Source organism: Dipodomys merriami, unplaced genomic scaffold, assembly GCF_024711535.1.
Source record: "Dipodomys merriami isolate MVZ:Mamm:240054 unplaced genomic scaffold, mDipMer1.0.p SCAF_8, whole genome shotgun sequence".
NCBI lineage: Eukaryota > Metazoa > Chordata > Mammalia > Rodentia > Heteromyidae > Dipodomys > Dipodomys merriami.
In genome coordinates this window covers 31886487-31908909 of record NW_027206401.1, presented here as the reverse complement: position 1 = coordinate 31908909, position 22423 = coordinate 31886487, and the positions used below count along the sequence as shown (strand labels likewise).

The 22423-nt window shown below is 39.0% G+C and overlaps 1 protein-coding gene across 7 annotated transcripts in view; it reads right to left on the bottom strand.

The window, feature by feature from the left end:
- The window catches only part of Ak9 (adenylate kinase 9), an 88753-nt gene that overhangs the window by 9177 nt on the left and 57153 nt on the right, over positions 1-22423 (bottom strand). For 4 of the 7 annotated variants that reach the window (XM_070010284.1, XM_070010278.1, XM_070010282.1 and 1 more), the window contains 11 exons: positions 20471-20683; positions 16642-16902; positions 14088-14212; positions 11466-11685; positions 8956-9021; positions 6402-6611; positions 5545-5763; positions 3545-3758; positions 2053-2254; positions 508-654; positions 205-425 (listed from right to left, as the gene is read on the bottom strand). In XM_070010284.1, the coding sequence (XP_069866385.1) occupies positions 205-425; positions 508-654; positions 2053-2254; positions 3545-3758; positions 5545-5763; positions 6402-6611; positions 8956-9021; positions 11466-11685; positions 14088-14212; positions 16642-16902; positions 20471-20683 (2098 nt within the window). The other 3 variants (XM_070010281.1, XM_070010283.1, XM_070010285.1) reach the window with 3 other exon arrangements.

The window sequence follows — 22423 nt, the reverse complement described above, 5'->3', positions numbered from 1 at the left end:
GCATGGAGTTTAGGTTTCAGCATATGAGCTGTAGAGGGTACACAAACATTTAGGTCACAGCACCATGATAATTGGGATAATTGGTTAGTATTATTTAAAATATTAATAAAGATAGTCAAGACAATCATTCAAATTTAATGAATTGTGGTAATATGGGCCAGATCAAGTCACATTTTATTTTACTTTTTTCAAATATTTCCTTACCTTCTTTTATTCTTTCCATGTATGTCTGCATGTATGTATTCACCGTCTGAATGTTCTTAAGGACTTCATTCCATACCCACCACTTATTGTGAAAGCCATCAATCACATACCAGTTCTGATGCTGTTCTTGGTAATATTTCCTAATATCAATAATATTTTTTTTGTACTTTGCATTCTTGATAGCTATAATCTGTGCACTATTGTGCAATGGGTAAGGTAAGCTAACAGAGAAAAAGAAGAATAAGGAAGGCTGTTAACACATGAAGCTCAACCTTTTGTCATTGTTTTAATCATGCATATTACCTTTGCTCACTCCTTTTATCCAAGATCAGTCGTTTGAAAATCTCCTTGGAAGGCACATCCATTTCAAAGATGATCATGGGAATGATTGACCTGTCTTCTAAGAGCTTCATTTGATATGCAGTTACAGGGTACCCATCAATGACAACACTAACAAAAAGAAACATACAAATTAAAATTCCAGATTTCTTTTCTCTCATTGTCTTCCATCTTCCAGAGCAGTCCATCTTTTTTTTTCCAGGTCAGTCATGGGACTTGAGCTCAGGGCCTGGTCACTGTCCCTGAGCTTTTTTGCCCAAGACAAGTGCTCTACCACTTGAGCCACAGTTGCACTTTTTGGCAATTAATTGGAGATAAGAGTCTCATGGACTTTCCTTCCTGGGCTGCCTTCAAACTGCATTTCTCAGATCTCAGCCTCTTGAGTTGCTAGGATTCCAGGCTTGAGTCACCAGTGCCTGGCTACCATAATCTTAATTAAACCAGGGGATTCTAGGCCATTTATTTAGGCTCGAGGGCTTAGTGTTAGGCTTCCCTGGGGAAAGCTTTTCCTACTGCTTTTGGTGAGTGGCTCTGCTGGAGGAGCAATGGTCAGGCAGTGGAGGGTTAAATGAAGAAAGCCTGAGCACTTAGCTCTGTTGTCCAAATGTAGCAAAAAGAGAAGGACATTGCTCCCTGGGTAGAAATCTGGGCCAGAGTGAGAGCAGCCAGCCGGGCAAGTGAGGGCTGTTCTTCCAACCTCCTAAGGGGCAGTGAGGAGTGCTCCTGGGTAGGGAACTGCTGTGCCCTCCTCTGTGGCCTAGGAGTTTTCATTCCACTCAGGGTTGCTGCAAGGAGTGATGTTGCCCATTGGCTTATCTGACATGTGAATTTTCAAGCCAGTCGTGGGCCTCAACTCTGGGCCTGGGCACTGTCCCTCAGCTCTTCAGCTCAAGGCTAGCACTCTACCACTTGAGCCACAATGCCACTTCCGGCTTTTTTTTTTCCTGCTTATGTGGTGCTGAGGAATCGAACCCAGGGCCTCATGCATGCAAGGCAAGCACTCTACCACTGAGCCACCTTCCCAGCCCCTCAAGCCAACTTTTACCTTGACAGAAAAGTAAAACAACCGGGCACCAGTGGTTCACTCCTGTAATCCTAGCTACCCAGGAGGCTGAGGTCTGAGGATCTCAGTTCAAAACTAGCCCGGGCAGGAAAGTCCATAAGACTCTTATCTCCGATTAACAACCAGAAGTGGCTCAAGTGGTAGAGCACTTGCCTTAAGCTAAAGAGCTGAGGGACAGTGCCGAGGCCCAGAGTTCAAGTCCCACGACTGACAAAGGAAAAAAAAAAAAGAAAACATTTGCTCAGAATTTAAGAATTAGAATGAAGCCTTTAGTTATTTTTTTTTTTTTTTTAACCCAGAACTAAGGACCAGACTCAGAGCCTTGCACTTGCCAGGCAAGTGCTCTTCCACTGAGTGAAATCCCTAAACCTGAATAAATCCTTTAGAAGAACAACTTCTTGACTGGTGTGCCTCCCTCTTCCCCCTCCTTTACCCCTTTCACTTACCCCGCAGTGTTACATACGCTTTCCATCATGGAAACGTCTAAGGCTTCAATAGCCAGTTCATCGGGGGCTGTCATTCCTTTATGAAGATGCCAATTTAACATAAGTGCCAGCTCTGTTTGGGGGAAATTGTTTAATATGCCACGCATAGCTTCTCCAATTGACAAACGCTTTAAGCCATACTCACTTACAAGTCTTTTGGCAACTGAAAAACATAAAACAACTTTTTCATTTCACATCTTCATCTGTTACTTCTAGCCTCTGGTTGGTGCCATCAATAGCAAGGCTCTCTCAAAACTTCTAGAATGGAATAGAGGGCTAGGAATCAGGATGAAAGAAAGAGGGGAAGGGAGAGTTGACATGCTTCAAACACGATAGATATGTATGGAAGTGTCACAGCGAAAGCCATGATTTATACAAATAATGTATGTTAATAATTACAATAAAATGGATCTGTATTCTTTATTCCTTTTTGATGATAAAGACTATATCCCTTAGTAAAAAAATAAAATAAAGAATGAACTAGGAATCTGTGTTTTCTCGTACTATGGAAAATAATAAGAATAAGAATAAGAATAATAAAAAGAATAATCTTTTGTTTTAATTCTTTGGAAGTTTGATGTAAATTTTCTCTAAAACTACCTGATCCTGGGCTGTTTTGGAGTTGGGTTTGTTTCTGACTGTTTTCTTGCTATGCTACAGTTCTGGCCTGGATTGATGCTCAGAGCCTTTAAGAGGAGAGGCCTAGTGGGAGGTTTCTTATCACTAGGCCATGCTTTTGAAGGGGATTGTGGAATCTGGTCTCTCTCTCTCTCTCTCTCTCTCTCTCTCTCTCTCTCTCTCTCTCTCTCTCTCTCTCTCTCTCTCTCTCTCTCTCTCTTTCTCTCTGTCTCTGTCTCTCTCTTTTTGTGTATGTCTCAGTCATGAAGTGAAGAGCTGTCTTCCACCATGAGTTCCTTGACATGATTTGCTGCCAAGCCACATGTCCATGGGCAATTAGACCAGCTGACCATGGACTGACTGATACCCCTCTGAAACTGAGCCAAAATAAGTCTGTCAGTCTGTCTGTCTCTCTTTGCCAGTCCTGGAACTTGAACTTAGGTCCTGGGTTCTGTCCCTGAGCTTCTTTTGCTTGACTAGCATTCTACTACTTGAGCTACAGCTCTACTTCTGACTTTTTGGATAGTTTATTGGAGATAAACATCTCATGGACTTTATTGGCCAGGCTGGCTTCAAACTACAGTCTTTAGATCTCAGCCTCCTGGGTAGCTAGGATTACAGGTGCCTAGCCATCTCTATTTTCTACAAGTTCATTATCTCAGATACTTCATTATAGTAATGGAAAGATCACTAACAAGCTTTTCATCAAGTTATTGGCCTATCTAATGATGACTGCTTTTTCATCTCAGTTTTGCTAGTCGATTTTCTGGAGAAGCGGTGCTGGGTTTCAGGAGATAGTATCATGTTCAAGAAAGACAGACAGAAACATGCTTACCTGTGGTTTTCCCAGATTTTGGTGGCCCCACAATCATAATCCTAACAGGCACAGTGGCCTTTGGTTTAGGTTGCCGGATATATTTGATTGGATTCTTCATAAATTTTTCTTTAGTTGCCTTACTAGATAAAAAATAAATATACTGCCGATGGATTACAGGGTAACTTGGATTCAGTGCATTTCCTACTGGTTTGAGTGTGTCTCCTTCACTTAGCTGCAATACAATTGAATTTGTAAGTTGCTTTCAATTTATACACCATTTCTTTCCAATAGATTTGAAAGATACTGTAAAATAAGAAACAAACCCTTTCTTACATAATAAAGGAAACTATAAATATTAATGTGTAAAAAGTATGAATTATTTCATATACAGATGCAATCAGGGTAACATTTCCTAACTGGCTTCTGGCTATAACAAATGCAGTTCTGCACCCTTTAGCATAGCTTTAGATTTTGGTTAGTGAGTGCTGCATCCAGGGACTGTAAGACACTTGTATATATTTATAGGCTTATCTGTCCTTATACATAGATCCATTCCTAAAGTGCTGTTATAGATTGACTTTATTTTTCCCCTACAATATTTAGCTTGGAGCCCTAATTTCCCAATTGGCTGTTATTTGGAGATAAGGCTTTAAAATTATTTTATTTTAGAATAGCATATATGAACAATATTGTGATAATTTCATACATGTATACAGTGCATGTTGAACATGTTCACCCTTCTATTATATTCACATTCCTCCCTTCAGCTCCCCTTTCCAAATAGAGTTTGGTGAGTTTCAGTACACTGTCTTCATATATACTTCAATCCTCTTTGTCACCCTGTTACTGTCCTTTTCCTCTCCTTCTTTCTAGTGTCCCCACCTCCAGTCTCCCTTTTCACATTCATGCTTTTAAGGAGATAATTAAAGCTAAAAGAGGACAAAGATAAGGCTCTAGTCTAGTAGGACTAGTGTCCTCATAAGAAGAGGATGAGCTGGCTGTTGGTGGCTCACACCTGTAACCCCAGCTACTCATGAGGCTAAGATCTGAGGATCGTGGTTCAGAGCCCGCCCTGGTAGGAAGGTGTGTGAGACTCATTTCCAATTAACTACCAAAAAGCTAGAAATGGTGTCTCAAAGTGACTGAGCACTAGTCTTGAGCACAAAAGCTCAGAGACAGTGCCCAGGCCCTGAGTTCACACCAGGATTGGTATCTCCCCCCACCCCACCCCCCAAAAAAAAGAGTTGTTCCTGTAAGAACACTTTAAGAAGGGAGCTCACTGCAAGCCCAGGACAGCGGCCTAGAGGAACCTTAATCTGAATCTCCAGCCTCCAGAACCATGAGAAAATAAATCTCCATAGGTTAAATACTACTGGCTGTGGTATTTTGTTATGACATCCTGAGCAGATGACTACAGGTGGGTTCCTGTGGTGGGTTCCTGTGGTCGAGTGGTTCAGTAGATTCTCTTCCACATTTTTGTATAAATGAATTCCCTCTCATATCACCACTGGCAGCAGTCATGAAAGGAAAAAATACCCACCAAAGGTAGCCTAAGGTAGGGGTGTACAATGGAATGGGCAAAGTTATCTCACGTCTTTGAATTGGTGCTGATTCCCTTTTTACCACATCAGATAGATAGACAAGCATTAGCCATCCGGACTTAACAGAGTAGGGATGAAATACTATGGTATTTATAATTAGATGCTTGTCCTCAAGAACTACACCAAAACAGTCGACAAGAGGTCAGTAGTACCGTGAATATCATGGCTCATAAGCTGGGATGAAATCATGGCTAGGGGTAAATGCTATGGATATGAAGAAATTCAAATGATGTGTGTGTATGTGTGGGGATCTGCATCAAGTTACATCGTAGCAACAGCAAAGATGAAATTGAATTATTCTATTTTAAATCCTCAAGTATTTTCATAACTAGTTTAAGATGCAATTCAATGATAACAAAAATTTTTAAAAAGAGATGAGGAAAGAACCTGGCTTTCAAATGCATTTGCTGAAATTACCTTTACAGGATCCCAGTAGCCAAAGGAACTTATGTACTTGTAGGTGTAGGTGAGCATCTTCTCAGCAAGCTGTCCTGTTATTGGATAACACTTCTCGAAAATGCTTATACGGTTCTCCACCAGTGGCTTTAGCCTCATGTTTAATATATATTGTACAATGTGGATTTTCCGGGCTCCATTAACAGTAATGATTGGTACCAAGACCTTCTCAAATTCATCCTGATGGAAAGAAGCCATAAAACCTAATGTATTTAGTGGGCAAAACACTCATGTCATTCAATCACAGCACAGGCACTGCTGATGTTTGCTTCAGCATAGAAAACAACTCATTTTCAGTCTGCAAGTGGCTGTGTTTTGACAGCTCAACTGATTTTGGCCCTGTGGGGCCTCCGTGCTCCTCTTGTTTACAAGCTTGTTTTCATAATTGTTAAGTGGTACTAACAAAGAAGAGAAAGGTCTAAAATAAGCACTTTGTTTGAGATGTGACAAGGAAATAAGGCATTAAATCAAATTTGTATGTGTGTGTTTTAGGTGTTACTCTGTGTGTGTGTGTGTGTGTGTGTGTGTGTGTGTGTGTGTGTGTGTGTGTGTGTGTGTGTGTATTTGTGCATACATGCAAGTTCTAGGGTTTGAACTCCTGGCTTTTGGCTCAAGGCTGGCACTCTACCACTTGAGCTGCATCTAACTTCGTTTTGTGTTAATCAGAGATAACAGTCTCATGAATTTGTCTGCCTGGGCTTGCTTCTGTGATACTGAGATTCCTGAGAAGTTAGGATTACATGTGTGAGAAACCACTGATGCTCAGCCTCAAATGTGAATGTTTTGAATTATTTAAAAAAATGAGGAAAAACCATAACCTGGATCATTTGCAGACTGTTCATTTCTGTTTCAACTTTTTCTCCCAGTTCACTTTTCAGGCGCTCAATAGCATCGGCTTCTTGTTCTTCATCTTCCTCACTCATCTCTTCCTCATCTTTTGGAAACTCCTCTTCAAGGGTGTTTTCAATATCCTCATCATCTTCTTCAAGATCTTCCTCACTAATGTCCTCTTCTTCTCTCAGGCCAGCCTAAAGAAGGAGATACTTACTCCTTTTTACACGACATACAAAATATGTGCCAAATGACACAGCTAACAAATCATCATGATATAAATGATATTTATATCTAGAATTATCATGTGTTAGGTATTTCTGATGGTCTTCAGGAACATTTAATGTAGTTCAAAGAGTAAAAAGTTGTATTAACAACTGCATTTTAAATATAAAGCAGGTCATTTTGTTTTCTACTATTTGCCATAAAACCAACATATTTTATTTTTTCCCATATTACTACATATTTTCATTACTTTAAATCACTGTATGGTAAGTATTTCATAATATCTGTTGATTTAACCATCTCTCCATTTATTTATTTTTATTTTTTTGCCAGTCGTGGGGCCTGAACTCTGGGCCTGAGGGCTGTCCTTCAGCTCTTCAGCTCAAGGCTAGCACTCTACCACTTGAACCACAGTGCCAATTCCAGATTTTTCTGCTTATGTGGTGCTAAGGAATCGAACCAAGGGTCTCATGCATGCAAGGCAAGCACTCTACCACTGAGCCACCTTCCCAGCCTTCAGTCCTCTTTATATTTTTATGTTTTGCTGGTACTCGGGGCCTCATGCTTGTTTGACTGGTGCTCTACCACTCAAGTCATGCCTTTAGTCCAATATTTTAATTCTTAATTTTATAATCCAGTGCCTATCATTTTAAATACTATCCCTAATTATCAATATAGGAGCTAGTTCTTCAGATGGTCTTATTCTTCCCATCATACCAGAAGAATAAACAATAATACCAGAAATGAAGATGTCTGGATAGATATAAGTATTTCTTTTTCTTTTGTTGGTTGTGGGGCTTGAACTCAGGGCCTGGGCACTGTCCCTGAGCTCTTTTGTTCAAGGCTAATGCTCTACCACTTTGAGCCACAGTGCCACTTCTAGTTTTTGAGTGGTTAATTGGAGATAAGAGTCTCACAGGGACTTTTTTCTATTGGACTGGCTTTGAACCTCAGTCCCCAGATCTCAGTCTCCTGAGTAGCTAGAATTACAGGCATGAGCTACCAGCAAGTTTTTCTTTTAAGTTCAAGCCATATGAGTAGCTGAAGCAGCATCAAACTGCTGTAATTCCAGAACTGGGGAGGTTGAGGCAGGAGAATCATACGTTTCAGTTTAGCCTGTGTTACGTGGCAAGTTCCCAACTTCAGTTGGATTGTGTAGTAAGACCTTGTCCTCATAAAATCAGAAAACATACTGGAGCCTGGTTCTTGACTGTAATCTGAACTACTTAAGAGGTTGAGATCTGATAGTTGTAGTTTAAAGTTCGGCCAGGCAGAAAAGTCTAAAAGATTCTTATCTCCAATTAACAAGCAAAAAGCTGGAAGTGGAGGAGAGACAGAGTACTGGCTTTCAGAAAAAAAACAAAAACAAAAAACAAAAAACAAGAAGCTCAAGACCCTGAGTTCAAGCCACAGCAAAACACAAAAGAAAAGAAAAAATCAGTTTTAGCTGCGCTCCAGTAGCTCACAGCTGTTATTTTAGCTACTCAGGAGGCTGAGATCTGAGCGTCTTTGTTCAAAGCCAGCCTGGGCAGGAAAGTCCACGTGACTCTTATCTCCAATTAACCACTACAACGCAAGAAGTAGAGCTGTGGTTCAAGTGGGAGAGGATTAGCCAGGAACAAAAACGCTCAGGGACAGCACCCAGGCCCTGAGTTCAAGCCCCAGGCTTGGCACTAAGCTGGGGAAAAAAAAAAGCATTTTGGGGCTGGGAAGGTGGCTCGGTGGTAAAGCGCTTGCCTTGCATGCATGAGGCCCTGGGTTCAATTCCTCAGCACCACATAAGCAAAAAGAATAAAAGCCGGAAGTGGCGCTGTGGCTCAAGTGGTAGAACGCTAGCCTTGAGCTGAAGAGCTGAGGGACAGCGCCCAGGCCCAGAGTTCAGGCCCCATGATTGACCAAAAAAAAAAAAAAAAAAAAAAAGCATTTTTGTTTACTTCTGAGATAACCTCAGAGTTGAGAAATCCACAGAGGCACGGTCAAAGGTGAGAAAGGAGTCCTTATTAGCTGGCCAGCGACTTCCCTGTCCTGGAATATGGTGTCTCAGAACTAAGAACAGCCATTATCTCCAATGGGGCAGGGTTTATAATGGCAAAAACCCAGATGGCAGTTTCACAAGCAAGCAAGCTAATTTTCTGCAGTTGCTGAACATCAAAGATCCTGGAACTATTTGAGCCATTAGGGGCAAGGTGCTCCATAGCTACTGGACATTAAAGATGGTCAGGACCAGGCAGACAACACAGATGGAGGCCAGATATAGGTGCAGTTTGGGGACTGGGGGTGGAGATTACCAAGAAATGGAAAACTGGGTTCTCCTACCTCCAGTTTCCTTCTTTTCTCTCTCTCTGAAATAAGTTCGGCCCTTCTTTTGGCTATCATATCATCCTGTTAAAGAAAAAGTTATGATTTTTAATAGAAAATGATAAAATTACCTTTTGTATATTAATATGTACCTTTATCCCCAAAGTGAAGATAACATTTGTGTGGATATTTGGGGAATTGTGGGTAGTATGTGATAACAGCAATTATGTTACTTGTATCATTGTCTTTCTGGGCCACTGATTAGTTATCTCTCTCCACAGGGTTAAATGGCACTTAGTACACTCACTCTTCTCACACGTTTTAGAGTTCTTTCTCAAAATTTAATATACACTTGTTTTGGCTAATAACTAGATTTTTTTAATGTTTATTCTTGCCAGTCCTGGGGCTTGAACTCTGGGCCTAAGCACTGTCCCTGAGCTTCTTTTGCTCAAGGCTAGTGCTCTACCACTTAAGCCAAGTGCCACTTCCAGCTTTTTCTGAGTAGTTTGTTGGAGATAGGATTTTCATGGACTTTCCTGCAGGGGCTAGTTTCCAACTGTGATCCTCAGATCTCAGCTTCCTGCATAGCTAGGATTATAGGTGTAAGCCACTGGTGCCCAGCTTAACACTCAATTTTATATATGGGAAGATAATTTATTGAAAATGTTTGGAAACCTTTTACTGTTAACATATGATCACCAATCGGAGAAAGGAATGGTGGGTAAATACAGTCATAATACTCAATATACATATACACATGGAATAAGTGGATGAGTAGATGAGTGGAGTTGGGATAGTTGGGTGAGAGGACAGATATTTGGGACAGATGGGGGAGAATAATGGAAGAAGTGATATTGATCAACATAGGTTGGCTTGGAACCCTTTTGTATAACTACTTATAGATAATTAAAAAAGAAATTTGTTATGGATGGAAAAACTTTACATTTGTGCACATAAACCATATGTACTTTAGAGACAGTCATAAGTATGGTGAACAACACAGTCCTCCTGATTTCTATCAGCTTCTAGATCTAAGGTAGTGGGTCCTTTGGCATGTTGCAAGGGTTGTGTGAAAACACAGTTCCCTTCAGGGTTTGGGACTGGTTCCTGGGGACTCTCCAAATTAGTCTCTTTGAACACTTAATACTTAGTACATAATGTTTTGAGTTCTTCTGATCCTTTCACTCAATGAAGCAGTCAGTGATTTTCATTTATGGTGTCTGCCAGATGTCAATACTGTCCTGAGCACTGTAATACATCTTCTTTCTTGTTTGTGACCAAAATACATCAGCAAGTCAGACAGTATTTCCTATTCTTAAGGTAAGCTAACAAATTCAGAGGGTTGAATTCACAATGCCACATTCCATGTATGGGGATGATTTGAGCTACTACCAGCTCAGGGAATGGACAGTCGGGTGGTATGGTGGCTGAAGAAGAGCTAAGATTTGTTCTTGCTGGGAAATAGTCAGAGAGAGGCTTTGGAACAAGAATAGGTATGCATTTTGAATGTTATCCAAGTAAAGTGTGAGGAAAATTAGTTTGGAAGTAGCTGTAAGGATGGCCTGAAGAATCCAGGGATGAAACAAGAAGGACAAGGAGAAGATCACTGTTATAGGATTGCTCCTCGGCACCCAGGAGTCTCTGTGCCAGAGTGAGGTAGGAAGGTGAAAAGAAGGGATAGATACAGGAGGCTAGGAAAAAGCTCCACAGATCTGTTTTCCTGCTGTGGGCTCCTAAAGTTCTCTGAGTATATGCTGTCTAGGCTGCCCCTTCCCCTGGATGCTGCCTCAGTTAGAAACCTGGCCTTACCCCATTGTCTTTGACTTGGAAACTCATTAACATATTGATTTAAGAAGCCTCAAATAATTCTCTATGTGCAGGTGTGAGTGAGTGCATGCCATCTGGTCCTGGGGATTGAACTCAGGGCCTGGCTATTGTCCTTTAGTGCTTTTTCTCATGGCTGGAACTCTATCACTTGAGCCACAGCACCACATTAGCTATTTAGTGGTTAACTGGGGATAAGAGTCCCATGGCTTTTCCTGCTTGGGCTGACTTGGAACCTCAAGCATCATATCTCAGTCCCCTGAGTAGTTAGGGTTACAGGCATGAGCTACCATTGCTTAGCCTATTCTTAATTCTTTTGATAAAGATGCTTACTACTTAATGCAACATGTTTTCAGAATGCTTACTGTGTTATTAAAATCAGAAAACTAGCCGGGTGCCTGTGGCTCATGCCTATACTCCTATAATCCTAGCTACTCAAGAGACTGAGAACTGAGGATCAAAGTTCAAAGTTAGCCCAGGTGGGAAAGTTCGACTCTTATCTCCAATAAACCACTCAGAAAGTAGCAAGTGGCTCAAGTAGTAGAGCCGAAAAGCTGAGGGACAGTGCCCATGCCCAGAATTCAAGACCCTTGACTGACCAAAAAAAAAAAAAAAAAGAAAGAAAAGAAAAGAAAACTACCTTCTTGTGACTTAAAAAAAATCCTAAACGGATTCATTCCTGTTCTTTTGTACTGGATACCTACCCTGATTTTTGTCTTCATTTCTTTGATGAGTTTTCTCCTGCCTAATTTCTTCTGTTGTTTTGCTTTCCATTTTGCAATTTGGAAGGGAAGCAGTCGATCAGAAATATCTTGATCTTCAACATGTATCAAAACAGCAACATCTGGGAAAAATCCATGCTCCTCTAGATACAAGACTTCATCAAGATACCGTGGGAAGCCATCTAGTACAAAACCCGTGGAACTAGGTAGAAATTTATTTAGTATTTTAAGCAAATAAATAATATCGTAAGTACATAAATATTTATCTTTATTATATACTGTTACATGTTTATATTATCTTGATAAATCCCAAGTGTATAGCAAACCTGTAATGAATATTTTAATTTACTGTAGTATCTTTAATGTTAAAATATTTAATATTTCTAGTTGCATACATATTTCGTCTCTAAGATGTATAAAATTTGAGTAAAATATAACATAATAAAATACTTTATGCTTATACTTATAAAAGTGTAGTCAATCAGTTTTTTGGGGGTGTAGGTACTGGGACCTGAATTCAGGGCCTCCCACTCTTGGCTTTTTTACTCAAGACTAGCACTCTACTACCAGAGCCACAGCTTCACTTCTAGCTTTTTGCTCATTAATTGGAGATAGGAGTCCCTTGGATTTGTCTGTCCAGGCTTTCTTCAAACACTTCCCCTCAGGTATCAGCCTCCTAAGTAGCTAGCATTACAGGTGTTTGTTTTGTTTTATACTGTGCATTTAAGTAAGTTTTCTTCTTAATGTGACAGCACTTCTGTAACATCTGTTTTTCAGCCTCCAAAGATGTTAATTCTAAAATGTTTACTCCCCTTTCTTGACTAGGCAACGTTCCACATACTGGCTATAATGTGTGTGTTGTCTTCTTCAGATATGCTTTTAGTCTGTCGGCTCTTCTAGAATGAAAGTTTTCATTCCTAGTGTCCCAGCTGCCACTTCTTTGCCACTATCCATGACATCCAAGTCTTCACTTCAACACCCAAACTTGCTTACAGTACATTTTGAAAGCATGGCTTGGTTTCTTTATTTGCATACCCTTCAGGAATGATGTATTATGCTGTTAAAAATGGCACTCATGTTTACCCTTCCCAACTTCTCTTCCTCAGACTCAGTAGTTTTTAGGAGCCATACCCCTCCCACTTCTCAAACTTACCCGTAAGTGCTGACAAGTCTGCATTAACATGCCCATTCCTGCCAGTACACCTCATGGTAGTCCTGGGCATATTTCTCCAAGACTGTTGTAATAGGCTGGTGCCAGGGTTTAAACTCAGGGCCTCAGCTGTTCTGTGAGTCGCCCCTCCAGTCTGACATTTTGTGGCTTAATTGGAGATGAGAGTCTCAAGGACTTTTTTTTGCCTGTATTGGCTTGTGTAGCTAGAATGATAGGCATGAACCACTGGCACATACCAAAATGTACTATTTTTTCCCCTGATCATAAAAACAAGAAATCTCTGTAAATAAATTGGAACTGAGGGGAGGGGAAACAACAAAAAGGGCAAATATCTCAGAGATTACTGACTTTCATTTTATTTCCTTCTGTTTGGCTTTTAATGTGTCAGTTTCTCTATAATAGTATTAATATTTCTGCACCTGCTTTTATTTTTTATTTTTATTGTGAAAATACTGTACAGAGGGGTTACAATTACATGGGCAAGATAGTGAGTACATTTCTTATCTGCACCTGCTTTTAAAATTATCATGTGATAATATTTCACATGCTATTATAAAATTTTCATTATAATAAATTTTAATAGTTGCATAATATTCAGCTAGTTTATTTAACCTTTCTTTTTTTTTGGTGTCAGTTCTGTGGCTTGAACTCAGGGCCTAGGCTTTGTCCCTCAAATTTTATGTTCAAAGCCAGTGCTCTACCATTTGGGGCACAGCTCCAATACCAGCTTTTTGGTAGTTCATTATAAATAAGAGACTCACAGATTTTCCTGCACATGCTGGCTTGGAACCATGATCCTCAGATCCTAGCCTTCTGAGTAGCTAAAATTACAGGCATGAGCCACTGGGACCCAGCTACCTTTTACAAGTTTTATTTTATATTGATTTTACTTTAAATTCTTCAGTCCACATTTCTATGTATCTATACCTATATGTATCTTGGTACATTACTTATTTTACTGTGTGGCATTATGTCAGGAGATAAATTAATGAAGGACAACTTATTTATGCAGCTATATATAAACCTCCATACATTTCCTACAAATGTTGATCTAATTTAGCTTGATTAAAAAAAAATCTTTTTGAGTAATAGGCCAAGCACGGTGGCTTATGTTTATAAGGCTAGCTAATCAGGAGGCTGAGATCTGAGGAGCACAGTTAGAAGCCAGTCCAGGCAGGAAAATCCATGAGACTCTTATCTTTGATTAACTAGCAAAAAAACTAGAAGTAGAGGTGTGATGTAAATGGTAGAGTGACAACCTTGAATGAAAATGCACAGGGAAAGACTGTCCAGACTTTAAATTCAAGCCTCAGGACTGGCGCGCGCGTGCGCACACACACACACACACACACACACACACACACACACACACACACACACACAGAAAAATTAAAAAGAAGTAAATGCCTCCAATTCTATATACATTAAGATACCGTATTGGTTCTTTAAGCCACCACTCAGAAAGAATCATATTAAGAATTTCAGGGGGCAGTGGTTCATTTTCCACCAGACTTGCTTTGATTGCTTCTTCTTCTTCTGTAAATTTTACGTCCAGTAGCTAAAGATAAAGGTCAGAAGATAAAGAAGACTGCATTATATAAATGATTAGAATGAGACTTATTTTTCTCCTGAGATTTTTAGATTTCTGTTTATGAGCATTGTAAAAAGCTCTTATCTTTATATCATTATTAAATTTGATTATAAATTGTATCTATTATAGCTAAGAGGAGTGGCCAGTGATGACATGATTAATTTCATGTGGCCTTAAAACTCTTGATGTTTTACTAAAATTTTGTTTAGTTTCCCTCACATACTTGCAAGGCACTTTTTAAAATAATCATGTATCTTATAATTTTATATCTTCATCCTAGATCCTGATTAGAAGATGGCCAAATCATGGCAGTCATTTGAAATACAATCATCATCATAATAACAGAATTGATAATTAGCCTAAGTAAACTTTCTTTCTTTCTTTTCGCCCGTCGTGGGGCTTGAACTCTGGGCTTGGGTGCTGTCCTTGTGCTCTTCAACTCAAGGCGAGCACTCTACCGCTTGAGCCACAGCGTCACTTCCGGTTTTCTAGTGGTTAATTGGAGATGAGTCTCACAGACTTTTCTGCCTGGGCTGCCTTTGAACCACAATCCTCAGATCTCAGCCTCCTGAGGAGCTAGGATTACAGGCGTGAGCCACTGGCACCCAGCAATTAAGTAAGCTTTCTCTGAAGAAAGACTATCCTTAGAACAACAACAATAGTTTTCTTAGAATTATTATTTTTTTTTTTTGACAGAGGCAATTTTGGGCTTTGAACTCAAGGTCTTGCTGTTTGTGTTTGTAGGTGCTTCAACACTGGGCAACACTCCCCCCTCTTTTTTGTCAGTCATGGGTCTTGAACTCTGGGCCTGGGCACTGTCCCTGAGCCTTTCAGCTCAAGGTGAGCGCTCTACCACTTGAGCCACAGCTCCACTTCTGGTTTTCTGGTAGTTAATTGGAGATAAGAGTCTCAAGGACTTTCCTGTCCCAACTGGCTTTGAACCATGATCCTCAGATCTCAGCCTCCTGAGTAGCTATGAGTACAGGTGTGAGCCACCAGTGCCCTGATCCCCTTTTGTGTACTCGCTATTTATTTATTTTTGGCAGAAGTGGGGTTTGAACTGGGGTTTGAACTCTGAGTCTCATGTTGTTAAGCTGGTGGTCTTACCTCTGGGCCACACCTCCAGCCCTATTTTTTTGTTCCAATACCAGGACTCAACTTGGTGCCTGCTGCTTTGCTCATAGGCTAGTGTTGTACCAACTGAACAGCCAACAGCCCCATTTCTTTTGCTGGTTCGGAGGCTTGAACTCAGAGCCTAGGTGTTGTCCCTGAGCTTCTTTTGCTTTTTTTTTTTTTTTTTTGGCTGGTCATGAGGCTGGAACTCTGGGCTTGGGTGCTGTCCCTGAGATCATTTTTGCTTAAGGCTAGGGCTTTATCACTTGAGTCACTGTGCTACTTGTTGATTTTTCTGTGATTAATTGGAGATAAGAGTGTCTTGGACGTTCCTGCCGGGGCTTGCTTCCAACCACATTTTTTTTCCCTGGTTATTTCTATGATAGGCTCTTGCTTCTCCTCCAGGTATGTGTCCATAATGTGATCTACCTACTTTGGACTTCTCACAGTTGTTAGGATCATAGTGCCACTGTACCAGCTTGCTTCAGTAGAGATGTCATCTCATGGACTTTTCTACTCCAGTTGCCTGGAACCATGATCCTCCCAACCTCATAACAGATGCACCCAAATGGACCCAGCTATGGGTTGAAAAAGGGTCTCAAACTTTTCTGCCCAGGGTAGCCTTGAACTGCAATTCTAATCTCAGCCTCTTAAGTAGCTAAATTTATGGATGTGAGACACTAGCACTGGGTTACTGGTTAGTTATTTTTGAGATAGGGTTATGCTTTCTATGTGGGCATATGCCAGGATGGTGATCTACCTATTTTACGTTACCTGTTGCTGCTGAGAAGACAGGCATATATAATCACACTTAGGTTTTCTCTATTGAAATGAAGTCTCAAAAAACTTTCCGGCCTGGCCTAGACTGGAACTGCTGTCCTCTAATCTTTGCCTCCCAAGCAGCTAAGCATGACAGGCACATGACATTGTACCCAGCTATTAGTTGAAAGGAGTCTTGCAATTTTTTGGGGGGAAGGGGCAGTGTGGCTTTAACCACAACCCCCCAATCTCAGCCTCCCAAGCAGCAAGGATTACAAGTGTGGGCCACTGACACTTGTCACAAAGTTTCTTAATAGCTAGCATTAGAAATTAATATTTTGAAATCTCCATCTGCTCTAGAGTATTATATTATTTCATAGAAACAAAATAGTGAAAAACTTTATTTTCCTGACCAGACATATAGTCTCAAATAAATGTTATCCAATAATCTAGTAAGGGAAGGATTTTTTTAAAAATTAAAGCCATGCAAAACTCAATATTTTATATTCTAAATGAGAAGTTACCCGCTTCTTTGTGGTTTCTTCTTCAAGTTTAATATTGGCCTGCATTGCAAGGTCTTCAAGTTCTTGTTTTGTAACTTGTTCCTCCTCAGAATCATCCTCATAATCAGGTCCGAATTTCCTTTCCGTTTTGAGTAGCATTTTTTCTTGAAGAAATTCATCAAATTGAATATGAAAAATGCCAAACTTTTTGGCCAAATATCTTGCATGCACTGTTTTGCCAGAGCCTCGGGGACCCAGGAGGCATATTCTTATTGGTGGGGCCTGACATAAGGTGGGACAGAGGGAGAATAAAACAACAACAAAAAGCTTTTTGAGTAATTCAGAAAACATAAGGCTTATTAACTACCTTCCCTAATACTAATAGGAATGATCTTTTTTCATAAATTCAAGGGCATTAGGCTATCAGAATAACAGAATTCATTACAACCAGAGATCATTTCACCAGCAACATTCCTCAGGGAGTACTAACAATCCTAAGACTGTCTTGCCATCATATGCTGAAAAACACTTCATAAAATGAAACTAGCTTTTTTTTTTTTTAAAGAAAAGTTTTAACATTAGTGAAAAATGGAGTCACTTTCCTAATGTGATGAAAAGAGATTTCTCTACCAAATAAAAAGCCGATTATTACTAACTTTGGAGGCCTTGCTCTTTCGTGTTGTGGTCTCCACAACATGAGATGAGGACTCTGGAAACCAGAGACCCCAGTGACTCCTGAATGACCATTGTATGCTGGAGTTGTCAAGGAGAGTGTTAACCCTAAGTGTGAAGCAGCAGATGAAGCTCCTGTGAATTTGGAGGGAAGTGATTGTGAAATTAGCACATGCCAGCAACAGGAAGTGGGGAGAAGGTGAGATATCTGGATAGGCTAAGTTTTCCCTAGAGGTAAGGGATCTACTAGATTTCAAGCAGCAGCAGCTGGAGCACAGCTTTATCATCTTTTGTCCTAGTGGAAGAAATGTTTAGGAAAGAGTCAAAGATATACAGGAAGGGTTGGGGATGTGGCTTAGTGGTAGAGTGCTTGCCTAGCATGCATGAAGCCCTGGGTTTGATTCCTCAGTACCACATACACAGAAAAAGCCAGAAGTGAAGCTGTGGCTCAAGTGGTAGAGTGCTAGCCTTGAGCACAGAATGGCTCAGGGACAGTACCCCCAGGACTGGCAAAAAAATAAATAAAATTTTAAAAAAATACAGGGATAAGTAGACCAGAAAAATAAAGAGGATCCATGTTATCACAAGGTAAAGGAAAGACATTTTTTTTGAATAGACGTTTAAGCAGACAGCAAGACCACAAAGACAATAAAGTTATTTGAAAGATGATGAAGGGACCAAGATATAAACTGATATTTTGGATGGTAACTCCTTTGTACAACTACTTAAAATAAAATAATAATAATATAAGAGCTATAAGGGTAAAAAAAATTTAAAAAATGAGAGCAAAAAGTTTACTATTACCATGAAATCTGAGGATTCCCTAGTGTGTAAAATAGTGATTTTTATATTAAAAAGGCATTGTGCATATCCTGAAAAGAATAAAAAAAGACCCTGGACAATTTTAAGAACACTAAGAAGGAAGAGAAGTCCTTATGAACTTCTAGACCTTAAAAACAGAGGGATTAGATATAAAGGAATGGCAACCAGGCTCAGCACTAGATGCCTGCACACAGAAAACAATGTCTTTAATACTCAGACAAAAATGATAGGTAGCCTAGAAATCTATTCCCTACAAATTGTCAAATATACATAGAAAGCCAGATAATGACATATCTGATATAAAGTTGGTTATTATGTGTGTTAATATATAACAGCAGTTAAAAAATACAAGACACAAAATAAAAAGCTATTTATTTTGCTATGCAAATTTCTTTACCCTTATAATAAGTATTTCTGTATTGCTCTACAGGACATTGTCCTTCATTTTTCTTAGTGTAAATGTTTCCCCTGGGCTCGATTCCATTATTCATTCAACAATGGAGCCCCTGACAGTATTTAACATCCATCATTTGAGAAAATAATGAAAAACAGAATCATGAAAACAGGATGGCGTGAAATTATGTAGCTGTAGCCTCACACTGCACTTTTGGATCATGTTTTAAGTCCCACATGATAAAATTGCTAAATTAACACCTCAGTCATACATACATTTGGCCTCTGGGAAATGGGAATGACTGGCATATAGAGGGACACTGTGGAATCACTTCTGGATTTCAGGGTTGTCTCTACCTGGATTCATGTAAAATGAGGCAATCGATGGCAAGCAGCAAATCTAAGAGGAAACAACCACCCAGAGCAGCCAAAAGGTAAGTAGCCACAGCGCTCAAATGACTTCTAATGCCACCAGGTTGGGAATTCTTAAAGAAAGCCACACACTTCCTTAAGTTCTGTGGACATTACAGAATTGAGGCTCACAAAAATCACCTAGAAGAGTTTAAATTGTATTCTATATTCTCAGTTCAAGAAAGCAAAGTATTATAAAAATAATAATTCAATAAACTGTAATTTATACATCTTTATCCAGCTATCCCACTTCAGGGAATTAGAGTAAGAAAAGAATTCATGAAAACAACAAATGATTGCTCCAAAGATTACTTGACTATGATTTAAATCCACTGCGGCAAAATAATTTTATTAAACATATTGTGAAAAAATGTCTCACAATGAAACATACTAAAATGGTATGCCAAAGCAACTAAGCACTAGGAGATTAATGTAGGAATATGTATGTCTTTTCTGTGATAGAAGTAAGAAAAATCGTAAAGCATTATATGTATACTAAGAAGAATATGGAATCCTATAGAAGAAAATGGGAAAGACATAAATATTAATTCTCTTCTCTAAAGTCAGTACTCTGTGTGTGTGCCTCATTTTCACAAATGAAAAAAGTAATTGCCACATGAGTTTATTTTTTTTTAATTTGGGTTAAATATACTAAAAATAAAAGATACTACTTAAAGCATTTCAAGCGCACAGTTCAGTGGCATTAAATAAAATCCTGGTGTTGTGTACCTAACCCATTATCCATCTTCAGAATTTTTCATGACCCCAACCTGGAAATTTCCTGTATCCATTAAATAGCTAACTCCTACTCCCTTCCCTCTCCCTTTTCTCTAAGAATTTGCCTATTCCAGATGCAGGATACAAATGGAATAAATCGTAAGTATTTGCCTTTTGTATCTGGCTTTAATGCTTTTTAGTAGATAGAAAACTGTTCCAATGGTGATAGATCAAATAGTATTAAGTGTTCTCATAATGAAAGGAAAAAAAACCAGATTATTTGGTAGAACTGATAACACTAACTATTCCACCAACTGACCAGGGACAACTTACCTGAGGGAACATTTTTTCAGTTCAACCAGTGTCAGCCCTTACTCCAGAAAAACAACCAGTCAAGATTGGCTTATTCTGGAAGCAGGCCTCAACTAGTCAAAAATAAGCTTACTCTACAGATAGGCCTCTGAGAGTGAACCAGTCAAGGGGAGTTTCTACCAAGCAATCACAATTTTACAGATGATATCAACTCATTAATGTTTGAAAACCCACCAATCCCTGGGTTCCAGAATTCCCACTTCCCTTTCTAAGGTGACTAGATTGTTCATTTAGCAACCAGTCCATTCAGCTGTCTTTTCACTTCAGATAAAAAGATGGATGTTAAGTGCTGGTTTGACATAGGCATAACTGTAGAAATCCAAACAGTCTGTTACATTGCACATTCTTTTAACTTCAGTCCTTTCATTACCTTATTCTATGAGATTGGAGATGGGGGGAGGCAGTAATAAGCCCTTTCAAAAGACTTTGGGAGCAATCACTGGGATAGGAATACTGTTTTTACCTTTAACGGTTGGCCATGAGCCACATACTCATAAGGATGCTCCAAAAACTTTTCCTTAGCCTCCACATTGGAGAAGTAGTAGATCTTATCGCGATACTTGACTGCTTCATCTGTGCTGCCTGGCTGTAGGATGAAGTTTTCTTTGAGAGCCACTGGACAGAAGTGTCTTGTGTCTCCCAAGTGCCTCTTCTTCTCTTTAACTTTTTCTTCATTCTAGAAATATTAGTCAATTTAGAGAATATCCTTACATACTCCATCTTCTAAGTAACGCTCCCAATATATGTGGCAAACAGACATACATATAGGCATAAAAATAGTATTTATCTTTCTTCCTAAGCAACTTTAAGTAGTTGATCTTTAGGAGGATAAAAACACTTTTTTAACTTTCACATGTATTAGTATAAAGTCCTTGTATCTCAAAATGGTCCTTACAAATGTCTGATAAGTCATTTTTGTTTTATTTATTGCTTTCTCATTTTACCTAATTCAACTCACCACACATTTGTCTCTTTTATTGCTCATCAGTAAACCAACTTTCATTTCTGGTCTACTGTTTTTTATTATGTTTTCCTATTTCATTAGTTTTTGTCTTTCATCTTCTCCCTTCTACTTTTGTTTGTTTATTTTGTTGTGTTTTGCCTGGAGTTCTTCAGTTGGACACATTTTTTTCAAGCTTTAACTTAAAAGTACAGTTGTCAGATTAACTGACTAAAAATAAAATCAAGCTGCTTTGGTTATTGAATTTCAGATAAAACATTTTTAGTATATATAAAATTGCTAATTTTTCAGTAATTCAAACCTAACTAGGTATTGTATATTTTATCTGCTGATTCTAACTTTCAACTTCTGTTGTAACATGAAGCTTTTCTCTGTCAATTTTCTTTTTCTTTTTGTGGTAGTACTGGGGTTTGAGTGCAGGGCCTTGTACTTGAAGGCAGGTACTCTGTCACTTGAGCTATACCTCTAGCCCTCTTTGCTTTAGTTTACTTTCTAGATAGGGTCTCATGTTTTCACTTGGGGCTGTATGCTTCTTGTATCTGGATAACAAGGTGCGCATTGCCACATCTGGCTTGTTGGTTGGCTGAGAAGAGGTCTTGATAACTTTTTTTTGCCTGAGCTGGCTGGCTTCAAACTAAGGATCTCTCTTCCTCCTAGAGTAACTGGGATTATAGCCCCAAGCCACCTCACTTAGCTCTTATGGGAGGATTTGGTTCAAACTTTACTATTTCATAAAGGGAAGTCCAACTGCTATAGCATTATTTGTTGAAATTTCTGTTCTTTGCCCCCTGAATTGCCTCTGTACTTTGGTTAGGAATCATTCAATTTTGTGTTCTATTCCTCTATTTTGTCTGTCTTATGCCAAGTAATCCTGTCTTGATATCTGTAATTTTTTAATGAGTAAATCTTGAAATAACATGGTATTCATTCTCTTAATTTTTCTTTTAAAATGATTTTGTTATTTTAAGTACTTTGTGTTTCCACATAATGAATTCATACTTTTTAATAAAAAGTATACAGGTTTTTAATTATGATATTTCACATTTTGATTCTATGTACCCTATAGATAATGCTTGGGGAAATTGATAGTTTAACAATATTGAACCTCTGAACTCAGGTATTTATATCTTTCCATGTGTTTAGGCCTTCTTCAATTTTTCTGAGCTTTTGATGTTTAAAAGGTACATCAAAATTGGATATCTTTTGTGAAATTTATCCCTTAGAATTACATATTCTTGATCCTATTTGAAGGCATTTAAAAACTAAATTTTTATTATTTATTGCTTACTTATAGATACAAGATGGATGTCTGAGCATTGATAGAAATATTGTAATTTTGCTAAAGTCTCTTGTTAGTAGCTTTTGTTGCAGATCCCACTGGTTTTTCTATGTGGACCCATGGATTTTATATTGATGCATAACACTTATTAAGAATTCAAAAGCCAGGTGCTGGTG